Raw genomic sequence first — 13,587 nt, forward strand, 5'->3', positions numbered from 1 at the left:
GCATTATAACATATTCATAACATATCGAAAATTTAAATCTGTATGCAATCGAGACACAGCATACTTTAAACAGTGCTTTTGGCAATATGTATGATGTGGCAAGGAATCGATGGTGAAAAATGAATGCGTAAATTAACATTTTGCATTGGATAAATGTCTGTAGTCTGTCAACTCAAGAAAAAAAGAAACTGAAAGACACCAAATTGTGTAACAATGTCAATGGTAAGTGGTGTGTGTAATACACACTGTGTATTCGTCTCATATCGAGTCGTGTGGTACAAGCTCTTGGCGATTTACTGCTACTGTATAAAAGATGAAATTCGTTCATTCTTAACGAAACATCTGTCTTAGTGGCAGTTTCAACGCTTCAACCTTGCTGCTTCTTCTTGTTTTTTTCTCTGTTCGTTTACTTCTTCTTCTTTTAAAACAATCAACCATTCTAATTGCTACTGCGTGCCTTGATCATTTTCAACAGTGCAAATTGTCTCTCTATCATATCAAAATTGTTTTGAATTTTCTCTCGGAACGGAATCAGTAATGTTTCTTTAATAATGATAACGATAACGATGATGAAAAAACATTTCGCATCGTTGGTTCGTTGGTTGGTTGTTTGACTCTGTACAAAGCGCGCGCACACGTCCGTGTTGGCAGAGCAATGAAATCCGAACAGCAGCAGCAGTAGTATCAACAACAACGGTGTTGGTGTATAGCGCGCGGTTGCGAATGAACACTTTTAATTGAATTTAACTAAACATTGCGAGTTATGCTGCCACGTACGCTCTGAATAAATTATAATAAAACGTTGCTTTAACGCGCATCCAACATGCTTTTACTTTGGTCTGCAGTGGAAAAATCTTTGTAAATTATAATAATAAAGCAGAGCATGAGACTCTCTTTCGCTCTCTGTGTTTGATGCCGTCATTTTCGCTTTCGTTCGTTACTTTTGATTTTTATATACATACATTTTTTTTCCTTTCTTTCCATCGTTCTCTGTTTTTTTTCCTTCGCTACTACCGTTCTAGATTTCATCTAGCTTTTAGTAGCGCATTGCATGATTCCCTTTATGCATTCTCACTCAAGCAACGACCTCTTTTCCAAATTGATTTCCCTTCGTTAAACATTTCGCGAAAATTGCTCGAATTAATTTTAATACGATTTTTCCGCTGGGATTTTTGAAACGAACGGCATTCGTTTGGATGCTGTACACGATAAATGAAATCGGTATACGGTATTTCAACTGATTGATCCTGACAATGAGATTGGTTGCGCGCGGCATGTTTTGACTAAATCGAGCACAGGCACTTAATTAAAAAGAAGAAGAAGAAGCAGAACGAATATTGCGACAGACTGCAATGTTCTCAATTATATGTCTTGTTTTCATATTCATGTTACGTTCTAGCTTGATTTTATTACATCGAAGTACATGAAAAGCAATTAGTTAATGAATACACACCAAAATTTCTAATATTATCATGCGCCTCTCTATCTCTTTCTGTCGCAGTCTAGTGCGTACTATATCACGCTGCTGATACATGCGATGTACTTTACTGCTTGCGCTTACGATAATTAGGAATTTTATCAATGCTATTAACACCATCGTCATTTATGCGTGTACATTTAACATTTGTTTTTTTTTTCAAACATCGCGTTCACCGCCACAGTTCATGGGATAATAATAATAATACGAATGATGCACGTATCACCATTATCTTTTAGAGAATTTATAGATGTAACGCGTCACCTAGATATCAAAAATTGAAAGCGATTTTCGAAATACGTCATCTTCTAGGAAATACAAAATACTTCTGAATGGTGTGTTTACTCGATTCAAAGTTGTTTAACTTCACCCGTTTTTTTACAGCTCGCATTTCATTTAACAAACAAAATAAAATAAAAATTTCCTGCGGTTTCGAACAACAGCAAAAAGGTGCAAAACAAACGTAAACAAACATCCGAAAGCGTTGAACAAAAAAAAGCACATTTCAAACATTTTTCTGTTGATTTAGGTCGGGCTGAATGGAAGACAGAAAAAAGTGGTGTGTAGCTTACCTCTGTTTCGGCATTCTTTTGGATTTTCGTCCGAATGGTCCAAACAATCGGGCTCACCGTCACACGCGAACGAAATATGTATGCAAGCTCCGTCGCCACACTGGAACTTATGGTCGCCACACGGAACTGGATCCAATCTTTGCAATTTATCTGAAACAATAAACGAAACGAGAAGAACTTGGATGAGAAACGGTGTTGAGAAAACGCACCCCGTTGCTCGATGGCAACGCGTTCGATTTAAAAACGAATCCAATAAAAAATGGCTAATGTAAATTCGATTATATGTTGTTGTTGTTTTTGTTGTTGTTTTACTCTGGCGAGGATGCCGAGATACGGCCGGGCAAGGTGAATTTTATTTCCTCAATGGTAATAATATGAATTTTTGTGGTTTCTGCATTTTTCCCTGTTCGGTTTGGTTTGCAAATAAGCGACGAAAAGCCCTCACATTAACGCATAACTTTTATTATTAACATTTAGCTTTCGACACACACAAAATACCCATGAGAAAACGTGTACGGTGTACAAATCATTAAACTGTGTATGCATTATCGTCTACCGTTCGATCGGTTCGGTTCGAGGACCGTCGGCGTGTCAGAGAAAATCGTTTCGTACGCTCGTTTTGTGCCAGCTCGTGATCGAAATTTATGCTTTTACATAAAGTTTTTTTTATAGCTTTTGTATTGGGCCAAATTAAAAGATGGCCTGCGAAAAACGTGTAACCTGGCAACTGATTTTGGCATGTATGTTTGCGCGCAGCCCAGAAACTACCGAGACAGCTTTCTTCCTTACGTGCCACAAATGATTTCTAGGCTCTAACGATGTCAGAACCGAAGCGCAATGAAACAACAACAATAAAAAAACCATGATAAAAACGGCGATTCGAAAGGAAGAAAGAAGAGCAACAAAAAATGGATGCCATATATCACATAAATGAAAATCAAGACCGTTAAAATGGTGATTTACTGTTATTAGATTGAATTTATTGTCTAATAATTCCATTTTATTCGCCTACTTGCCCGCAAACATCAATCATTTGGATGTGAACGAGTCACATAGTGCTCAACTGTTCGTGTGTGCATGGCATACCGTATAGCGTGGCACTTATCATCTTTATGAACTGATTCCGTTCTGACTCGGTCACACCACACTGAATCGCGTCGCGCATTTGGAGGGAGAAAAAAAAGCACCACGAATGCGAAAATCTCGGTGTGTAAAATAGTCTACATTCAGGATTTTGGTGTACAACCAAAAACGTAACAGCTCATCAATAAATAATACACGCTGACTGCGCCACAACTTCGATGCAACGAATGTCCAAACAAATGACGACACATTCGCTACCGTTTCGCCCAATCTCTCACATCTCTTTATGTGCAGTGTATAAGTACATATATACACCTGAAAGCAATACATCGTTCAAATAAAGCGGATTTTCATCCCACATCGGCTCATTTAATTTGTTTTTGACGATTAAATTGCGCCATTGAAAATATACAGCACACTAACGATTTAATATATATACCAACAATATAAGTACATTTGCCAGCATCAAATAAGAACCAATATTAAAATGAAATGTTGCGCATCGCGTATTTTCGCTTCGCTTGTTCATTGCCCGAAAATGCGCCATTCGCCGAATAATATATTGTAAACAAAATACGAAAAAAGAGACAAAACGAACGAATGAAATAAATTGCATGAATAAAATGTTTTAACGTTTGAAAAGACATTGAATAAGCTCGAAGAATACATATTATGACTAATTGGCCAAATGATAACATAGAGCCATTCAATTTGTTCAGAGTAATGATGTTATTATTCTGAATATTTCCGTCTTATAATCGGGAGATTTTTTTCCTCTTTTGTCTCACTCTCTCTCACATCGAAGTGAGCATCATTGATGAACAAAATGTGCGCATCATTGGCTGTCCTAATCAATTTGCGGGTATGCTTTATCCTCATTTTATTCATTTAGGCTGAATTCTCCATACACAATTTTTCGTCGTCAAAATTGAATAATGACGTTGCGGTTTTTTGATTTCTTCTTCTGCGCTTTCAGAGGAAAAAATTTCGGAGCGTGTGCGTTTTTGATCACTTTGTGTGCCAAATTGTTTGGCAAACAAAGTATGAAAGAAAAAAGTTGTGTTTTTATTCGTTTTCTATGAGCGCAAAAATTGACGCAAATTCAAGACTCATACGCACACCGGGAATGTGAATGAAAAACAAGCAACAAAATAAACCCTCGGCACGAGTAACGTGAAAAGAATGTAAATTAATTAATCATTCCAAACACTCTGTCAGAGAAGAGCCGAAAGGGAAGCATTTGGGAAAATTCCGTAGCAATCTTTTTTTAGAGGGCGGCAAGACCATAAAATCTCGCTTATCATCATACAAACAAAAGGGTAAATTAAAACCTTTTTTGTCCATTTTGAAGTGCCTATTCGGTTGCTTCTATAAATATTTATGCAATTTGTTATTAGACCTATTGATGTTGCCAAAGAAAAAGGAAAAGCAGAAGAAGAAATAGATGAGCGCTTGAAACAAAGGTATTTTGTATCCTGAATTGGGCAAAAAAGGAGATGGCAACCAAAACTCCAATAGAGAAAACAAAAACAACTGATATGGCACCATATTCACATCTTGGCAGATGTATAGCATTCGACTACATCGTAAATTGGCTCATGTGAATTTTGGTAAGCGAGAGACTCGCGTACGGAAAAGCATAAACAAGTTAATCTTGTCTTGTCCAGTAAATTTACGTCACACGCACACATGTGATATCACAATTTATCCGAAACGAAATTAACTTGTTCAAAACCATCGGTGTGAATATTCGGAGTAACTTTTTCCTGTTGTATGGTTGTCACACAAAGTAGTTGTCCTTAGCTACTGTTGACTTTTCGGTTTTGATTCAACGATGTATACGATTAAACATCAGCGCACGCTCTTTGTTTATTGAGTTGATATCTGAACCAAATCAAAGCATATATACTCGTCGCTGCCGTCGTTGTCGTCGAATTCAAGTTTACATTGTTTGCCATAACCAAATATAATCAAATTTATCGTTGTTTATAATTGAAAGACGAAAATGAAGCACATATAGACGTAAATAATATACACGAGAACCAGAGGGTTTAAAAACAACTATATCTCTCTGGCGGCTCCCAACAAATTTTTTGTTCTGTTTGGTTTTTGTTCGGTTCGGTTTACAATTTCGAATCACATGTAAGACGTGTGCAGACTATACTTATCAAATGAAGATAAAAACAATTTATTTTTAAATTGTGTCTACCCGTGTCGAGGTAACTGGATGTGCTTGCGAAATTTGATTCTAAGCAAAAACTCCCAGAGAATAAGAAGTCGATCGAATAAGAGATGAACTCACTTGAACAATGTATTTTCCATGTAAAGCCCTGCATTCAACGTATTTTAATCATGAGAACGCCACAAAGTGACACCACGCACACAATAGACGTCACGTTAAAATATTGTCTATGGGGACAAAAAATAAGGCTCTCTGATGCCACTCACACAAAATATTCTATCTATATCACGGGCATTTGAATTCAAATCAGACAAAAACCATTTTTCGTTTGTGTTTCAGTCAATTTTCTCTCGTGTTCTTTTTTTCTCGTTCTCGTAATTTGAAACGGTCGCGTCGCTCGTTTTGTTATAATACGAGGACGAAATAGACGCACATATAGGTGAATTTTTTTATTGTGCGAATGAAACGTGCGCTTATAATAGTGAGCAAAAAATATGTGTGTGTAAGTGTATGTGTGTATGCGCTCTATTGTGGCTTTGATTGTTCGCTTTTGAGTTCGCACTGCGATGCATTCTCAATGGCGACCCATGGAACAATAGGTTACATTTGATGCGGAACCACTGCTGCGGTTTCACTTGCTCAAGCGCCATGCAATTGTATGTCATTGTAGTGGAAGCAGCAGCAGCAGCAGTAAATATATACTCTATGAACGACATCGAAATGACAACCGCTTTTCGCAGGAATTACCTATTTTGGAACCTTTTCACTCTTTCTCTTGCTCTCTCTTTATCTCTATCTCTGGAAAGTCAAATCGATTCATTTCCAAATGCTATTAAGTACGTGTCCACCAGACAGTAAACGAAAATTAAAGGCAATGCGAACGTGCAACCGACATTTTATAGTGTATAAAATGCCCCCAAATGGCTTAAATCCACATTACTCGCAAAATTCATTTCCATTTCCATATAGAAAGAGAGTGATTCTTCTGATGCTGGCTGCTGCTGGTGTTGAAAGCGCTTGTAAAAATTCCCCAATCCATTCGTAATAAAATTTGGTATGATTGAATTGAAACCCGTTGAAATATTCAAGAAGCACCGAATATATCTCGCCCATCCATTGCTATCAATCAATCATTCAAATGAATTCAATTCATAGACACATTTAAACGGATTTTTTTTTCACTCGCCATTTCGTCTATTATTATATATAAAAGGCACCATTTGTGTGTGCCACACATAGAACCGAGAGAGAGAGAGGGTCTCATTGTCCAAAACAGCCATCGGAATGCATGCCATGAATATATACACACTTATACAGAAACACTTTTATTCGAATTCTCAGTATGAAAAATTGTCTACACAAAAGCGAATATTGGGTAGCAATCATTCATTCAGTAGCCGACATGAAGATGTTGCGATGCATTTGCAAGTGATCCGATAAAATATTTTATTGAAAGTTATTTGAAGTTCGTTAAAATAAATCAATTTTCTCTTGATTTGCTTCGCTATTGAGACGACAAGTGAAATGATGAGGGAGAGAGGGAATAAAAAGAAGAACAAAATAGACGTCGTAATTCGTCAATTGATTCTAAATTAAGCGCTATATTTGCCTGGATTGTGTTGGTGTGCGCCTTTGAGTCGTGTTTTGTCCGCGCGCGCACTCCTTTCAGCCTTTCATGCGTATTGATTTGATTTACTGCTTATTGCGTTGCTGTTCTTTTCATGCCTCGAGTAATTGTCGACTCTTACAAACTGTTTTTTTTCCTCGTTCTTGTGCGATTTTTATTTCATTGGTGTTTTTTTTTCAATACAGCAACAACGAATCATAGTCGGTTACCGAGGCGGCCGAAAATGAACAAATCAGCATATTATTGTGCGTGATTGTGGCGGCAAAATGAATTCAACCCAAACGAAATAACGAAACCCGAAATAATTCAGTCATCAAAATTGATTCGATACATCATGGCATATTTTGGTTGCTGCCCTTCATTCACTCGCTGGATATGTTTTTCTTTCTCTCTCCGCTTTTTATCTCGGTTCCGAAGAAAAAATCTCCAAGGAATTTCCATTGAATCATGATATTTTGGTTCTATAAACGCTTGTGCTTTTTTAGTATCTATGACACATGGAGTGAGGCACATAATTTCATCATTTTTGTTTTCTTTGGATGACGTATTTTCTATTCTCTCTCCATTTCTGGGTACTGGTGCCATGCGGTCATAAGTGAACCAAATTAGGTAAATAATATGCAACGATGGCAACACAACAGATCCTTGTCGCCTACCAAATCATCGTTCCGTTTTTTTCTTGCTCTTCTTCTTAGAACCGGAGATTTTCCCATCTCAAAACGATTAGGGCGATTGCCATGAGAACAATTTTTTGCGCTATTTTGTATACTGTTTAAACAAACGCAGGCCATGTATATATAATATGTTGAATTCTTAATTCGTTGAAACTTCAAGGCATATGCCGTGGTTATTAAATTGTTAATCGAAGAGAAAACAAAAAAAAGGAAGAAAAAGAATTTAACATTGTGGTGCCAGGAATTTAAAAGAAGAGAAAAAAACAGTTTCAAGTACAGAAAAAGTAAATAAAGTGGAGCAGCAGCAGCAGAAGGAAGGAAGATGACTGCCATCTTTCGCTCGAATAGACACATCGGGTTCGCTGGATAAATTTGAGACGATTTAGTAATTTAATCGAAAAGGAATCCAAATTGGAAATGAAGAGGCCAAAAAATGAGATGTTGGAGTTTTTTCAAGCAAAAACCTCGGCTAAAAGAACTCCAATTTTTTGCCCTCTCTCGCTCACTTGCTCACTCTCTCTGTCTACCCACGGCTTAAGCTTTAGATTTTTCCACTTGCAAGCATTCAATACAACACACAATACGAAGCACGTCGTCTAGAGCATATGATACGTCAAATGGCAATCTTATCAGGGGTGTGCTTGTGCTTTTACTCTCTCTCTCAAATGCAAAAGCAAATATCCATATAAAAGAATCGACATTGGCGCAGTTTGTAAAAAAAACGAGAGAAGAAAAAATAAAATGGGCACATAAGAAATGGAAATAAAATCGCTTTTCGCTTCGTTCAATCTCTCTCTCTCTCCCTCTTTCTTTTCCTTTTATTTTTGTTCGACTGTCGATGCTGGTGAAACGAAGAAAAATGCTTACAATTTCAAATTTTATGGGCAATAGTCGTTACGATTTCGACAATATCCATTTCCGATTTCATCTTTAGTTTGTACATGTAGATTTTTATAGTCGGCAAAAATCTATAAAAATGTCTTTTCCAATGCAAAATGTGAAATTGGCGCTTGGGTAAATAGAAAAAAGCGCCGTATTTCAAGTACGGTCTCTCTTTCTCTTGCCATCGCTCACTCCCTCGTTTGCACGCTTTGCTTCGGTTGCGTTTGGCATTTATGCCAAAGCTCTTTTCACCGAAATTGTTTTTCGATATTAAAATTACGTATGGTGTTGAAACTTAAATACGGTCACAAGAGCAAAGAAAAAAATCATCACACTCCCAAAAACAACAACACAATGCTGCTGCCGCTGCTACTGCTGAGGGGAGAAGAGAGAATCGTTCGCAACGCATACGCACGAGTTACTGTCGACACAAGCGAAGGAGTTTTAAGTAGCGTCGGATCAAAATATCGGATCACGAGCCAAAAACAAAGCAAATATTTTTATCTGCATTTTATTCTTTTCTTTTGCTTAGCTCTTTCACTTTTACGTGTGTCGTTTTGTTTTCTTTTTGTTTTATCATATTTGTTTTGTTGGAAAATTGCGCGTTTTTCGCTTTTGCGAGAGAGAAAAAAAACTTTGTTTTGCTTATGTCAGTCGTAACACGGGGCGACAAGGGCGAGAGGAAAAACTGAGTGAAACAGAAGAAGAAGAAGAACAGCAGCGAGCAAAGTAGAAGAAAAACGAATGAGAAAAGTATGTACATGAGAAAAACACGACCCCAAGGATACGGAGCAAATTCGTAAGCGTAAAGAAAATTTTTTCGAATCCATTAGGAATTTATGTCTACTATATCGTATTTCATACCGTTTTTGTTTTTCTTTTTTTTCTCTTCTCGTTTATACGCTTGACATTTGTTCGCTCATATTTTTTATGTGTGAAGAATTGCTTCCCGTTAAACCTTTGTTCACCATCCATTTCATTTGGCGCGCCATAAACAATCACAAAAATTGAACTTCGGAACGGCGATAAGTCGTTATTAAAAACGAAACGAAAATTCAACGGTGAGACACAAAAGGAATTCAACGGTGTGAGCAGAAAATAGCTCACAAAGAGTCGACAAATGCACAGAGAAAAACAAAAGAAGAAGAAGAGAAGAGACGGAGAAAAAAAAATATCATAATAAATAGCCACTTGGCTTTATTCAACAACAACTGGTGTTCGAGCCTCCTTTTTTCACATCGACGTCACACATGATCGATATAGATAAAGAAACAGACAGAACAAAATACACATCGGCACATAATCTTCGTGATGAAAATGACAAAAATAGAGCAAGCGTCAACTGTGCCACAACGAACGAGCGAACGAATAACGTATAATCGTTCTATGTCGGCGGCAAGTGCACACAACACAGTGTAGAGAAATGAGAAACAAAAAGAGTAAGAGTATAAGAGAGTCGAGAAGATAAAAAGATAAAGATGTTACGAGAATTATATTGAAAATCACCTTCGATCAAATATGTTCCGCCTGGTTTTGACGGCCATGATAATACTTTATATTGCGGCGATTGTTGCTGCTGCTGCTGTTGTTGTTGTTGTTGCGATGTTGTCTTGCTTAGTTTTGGTCTTATATTCCTACTGCTCTCCTTTTCTGTATTCAAAGTGGTACTCGTGTTCTTCGAATGGACCCCATTTGTACTGCCACTTGCACTGTTTGTCGCAATATTTGGTCTTATCGTTGTCAATCTTCTTAACATTGACGATGCATTTTTTGCCGGTGGTTTTACGGTAGTCGTGCTCGTGGGTATTTCGGTGCTGATGGCTGCTGCTGTTGTTGTTATTGTTGGTGTTGGTACGGTCGTTGTCGGTTGCTGTAGCAGCAACAATGTCGTGCTACTGCCGTTGACCATCGTATTCGATACATTTGGTATTGGTTTAACTGCATTTGATGTAACATTTTCACTATAACACACACTTAAAGTAAACACTAAATAATAAACAACAACTAAAACTAAACGATATACCGATTTTGGCTTGAAATTGGCTAACAAACTCGACCACATGTTTTCAAGTTGGATTGTGTGCCCGGTATGTGTGTCTGTGTGGGAATATATATATATATATTCGGTGCGGCCCCGAAGAATAAATGCGAACAAATTGGTTAGTCGGTATGAAAACCGAGGGTTCTACCAAGCCACACAAGCGTAACGTGACCGATAATTTATTTAACACTCTTCGTTTCGTGAGAGATGCTTCACCCCACACTTTTAATACTCAATTGATGGTTTTTCTATTAGTTTTGTAATTCAGGCTTTGGTTAGCTGTACTTTTCCAGCGCTAGTTCCACTTTTCCCAATGCGAATAAACTGAATAAGTTGAGTTGTTGTGCATTTAGTTCATTTTATATTACTCTATCTCGTTGCACACCAAATTCAATTCCACGTTTGTGCAGAAAGTTTGTTGTATTTTTGGCGAAAACTAAATCTTTTGGAAATGAAAATTTATTCCCCAATAACAATCACACTAATTTCATTTATCGCGTATGTGTTGACATAAAACACTCTCCGTTTTCTCTGTATGCACTTATTTGTGTGTATGTTTGTGGAACGTGAATCGATTCATTTATTTCCGAATAAAATTACCAACCATTTGCTATTCCAAATAAATAAATAAGTTAAATAAATAAGTAAGACTATATCAGTGGTTGAAGTTGACGTTGTTGTTGGTTGATAGATAGAGAGATACAAGAGATACAAGAAATGTATCCTATTACACGCGCCGCACTCTCTCTCTCTCTCTCTCTCTCTTATCTAGTGTGGAATTATATAATGTTTTTACTTGTTATTTGCCGCCGCATGCAAAAGATACACTTGATGATGGTTGCGTATGTCAATAGTATTAATTATGCGATGATAAATTGTCGCTGCTTGTCGTAGATCATGTCTATTTCTCTCTATTCGCAACCATGTATCAAACTTTTAATGTAACAAGCATGTTCATTTGGTATTCAACGTCATGTGCACTTCTTTTAATGGTTTTTGGTTTTTTTCTCCTCTTTCTCTCTCACTTTATCTCTATAAATGTTCTTTCAATGCTTTAATTCACAAAACCGAACGTCTTTCTCTGTATAGTAACTCTTTTCGCTGGCTACAATGTTTGCCAAAAACTAAAAGTTTCACTGCAAATTCAGAAATAAAAAAAATGTCCGCAGTAAAACACACAAAACACTGAATTAATTTCTGTTTATGTTCGTATTCACGATTCACATGAAAGAGTGTGCTCTCAACAGCGGCCACAATATCGAAAAGTGAACGACAGACGAATCTCACAAGAGCTCTAAGCGAACGATTTACACTGGGATGTTGCGAGTTGAGCACTGGCAAGCGATAGGCAAAGTTTCATACTTTTTATACATCTAAATCGAAAATCCGTCGACGACAATACGGTGGATTTGTGTGTGCTCGTCGCTGCTGCTGATGCTGTTGTTGTTGTTCCTGTCTTTATCGTTGTCGTTGTGTTCACATACACAACTCTTTGTCTAACTATTTTGTGGCTTATTTGATTTTGCACGAGATTTTTTCGTGTGTGTATGGCGTTTGATGCGTATTGTTTTTGCCGTAATTCGCAGATGCTTTCGTGCTCTCTCGATGATGCCTGCTGTTGATGCTGCTGCCGATGATGATGATAATAATAATAATGATGGCAACGATGACGGTTGTACGAAGGGGTTTTACGTAAACCGTGCACACTATCGAAAAATATTAATTTGCTGATAAATTTTACGAGCGCAGCATCTTTATCGAAATGTTACTCAGGACAAATACTATATTGTAGTGAACAATGAACATGAAACCGTAATTAAAGGAATCCAACACAATGGTATTTCATGTGTCGACCTTCGGCGACATTATTTTATTGGCCCCTCCGTTGCTACTCCTCCTTTTTCTTCTTCGTCTTGTCTTTTTGTTATTTTGTATGTGAGCTTGACTTTTTTGATTGCGCCAATTTTATCTCTGCTGGCTATTTGTGTCTGTGATTTTGGTGAATGTCGCCAATCGCCAATAAATCATTGGCCAAATAAAAACGGAGAGAATTCTTCGAATGTCGTTGGTCTTGTGTTCATTCACCGCGAACATACACACAATCCTTTGAACCGAGTGGCATACGAACCAATCACACAAACATACAACACAAACGAAAATAAGAAAGAATTATGAGCGATTGGTTCTGACGCCGTTTATGAGTTTGATTTTTTTTTCGCTTCTTCTTCTTTTCGATCCAATCACCGCGCCACAATAATAATACTGTTTACAAACAGTTCTGTTTACTTCTCGTACTCACTCGAGAATTCTGTCGATGTTATCGATTTAATAGATTTTAATTGTTCAACTCACTCGGCAATGCTTTGTTCGCACAAAACTCAATTTGGTTCGCGTGTATTGTCTCTATTTATTCGCATTGAACTTTTATTTGGGTTAAACTATTTCGCTTGATTGTTTTTTCTCTCCTCTCTCGTCTGCACACATTTAGCGATAGAGAAAATTTTGATGCAGAGTTTATGTCAGCAATTGCTGGTTTTTATTCAATGAAATTCCGATACTGGTTGGAGCAACGACAAAACCAAATCGCACTTTCATTATACGCGTACATAAACTTTTCACTTCGTTTGTTTAATGCGCTGTTTGCACAAGTCTCTCAACTGATGATGATGATTTTCTCTTTTTATTCTCTCGTTTTCTATGGATCTTTTTTGAGCAAAACCTTATCACAGCATTCCGAATCTCTATTGAAATATTTGCGACACATTTATCAGATATTAAAATCTGCAATCCTTCGGAATATGTATTCAGCTCATAGACGACAACGGCGACTACGACGACGATGAAGAGAGAGAAAAAATGAATTTACACATCACTTTCTTTTCCGTGTGTGTTTGTTTTGCTATATTATTATGTTGAGATATATTTTTGTTGCTCTCTCTCTCTCTCTCACACGTTATATCCTCGCAAGCGATTGATGCTGATATTTGTGATTTATAATGTTTACTCGGTTTTTATTATCCTTGTTATTGGTTTCGAGTGATTTATTGCA

General features: G+C 37.2%; 1 protein-coding gene across 2 annotated transcripts in view; it reads right to left on the minus strand.

Annotated features, from left to right (window-relative positions):
• The window catches only part of LOC129569747 (low-density lipoprotein receptor-like), a 23,879-nt gene that overhangs the window by 9,821 nt on the left and 471 nt on the right, over positions 1-13,587 (minus strand). Inside the window, exons 1-2 of one of the 2 annotated variants that reach the window (XM_055448894.1) lie at positions 10,004-13,587; positions 2,050-2,199 (exon numbers count right to left, since the gene is read on the minus strand). The exon at positions 10,004-13,587 is cut by the window's right edge and continues 471 nt beyond it. In XM_055448894.1, the coding sequence (XP_055304869.1) occupies positions 2,050-2,199; positions 10,004-10,559 (706 nt within the window). In that variant the 5' untranslated portion in view covers positions 10,560-13,587. The remainder of the gene's footprint in view (positions 1-2,049; positions 2,200-10,003) is intronic. The other variant, XM_055448903.1, reaches the window with a different exon arrangement.

The sequence above is a fragment of the Sitodiplosis mosellana genome, unplaced genomic scaffold, assembly GCF_009176505.1.
Source record: "Sitodiplosis mosellana isolate CC-2019 unplaced genomic scaffold, AAFC_SMos_1.0 Smas_scaffold_1, whole genome shotgun sequence".
NCBI lineage: Eukaryota > Metazoa > Arthropoda > Insecta > Diptera > Cecidomyiidae > Sitodiplosis > Sitodiplosis mosellana.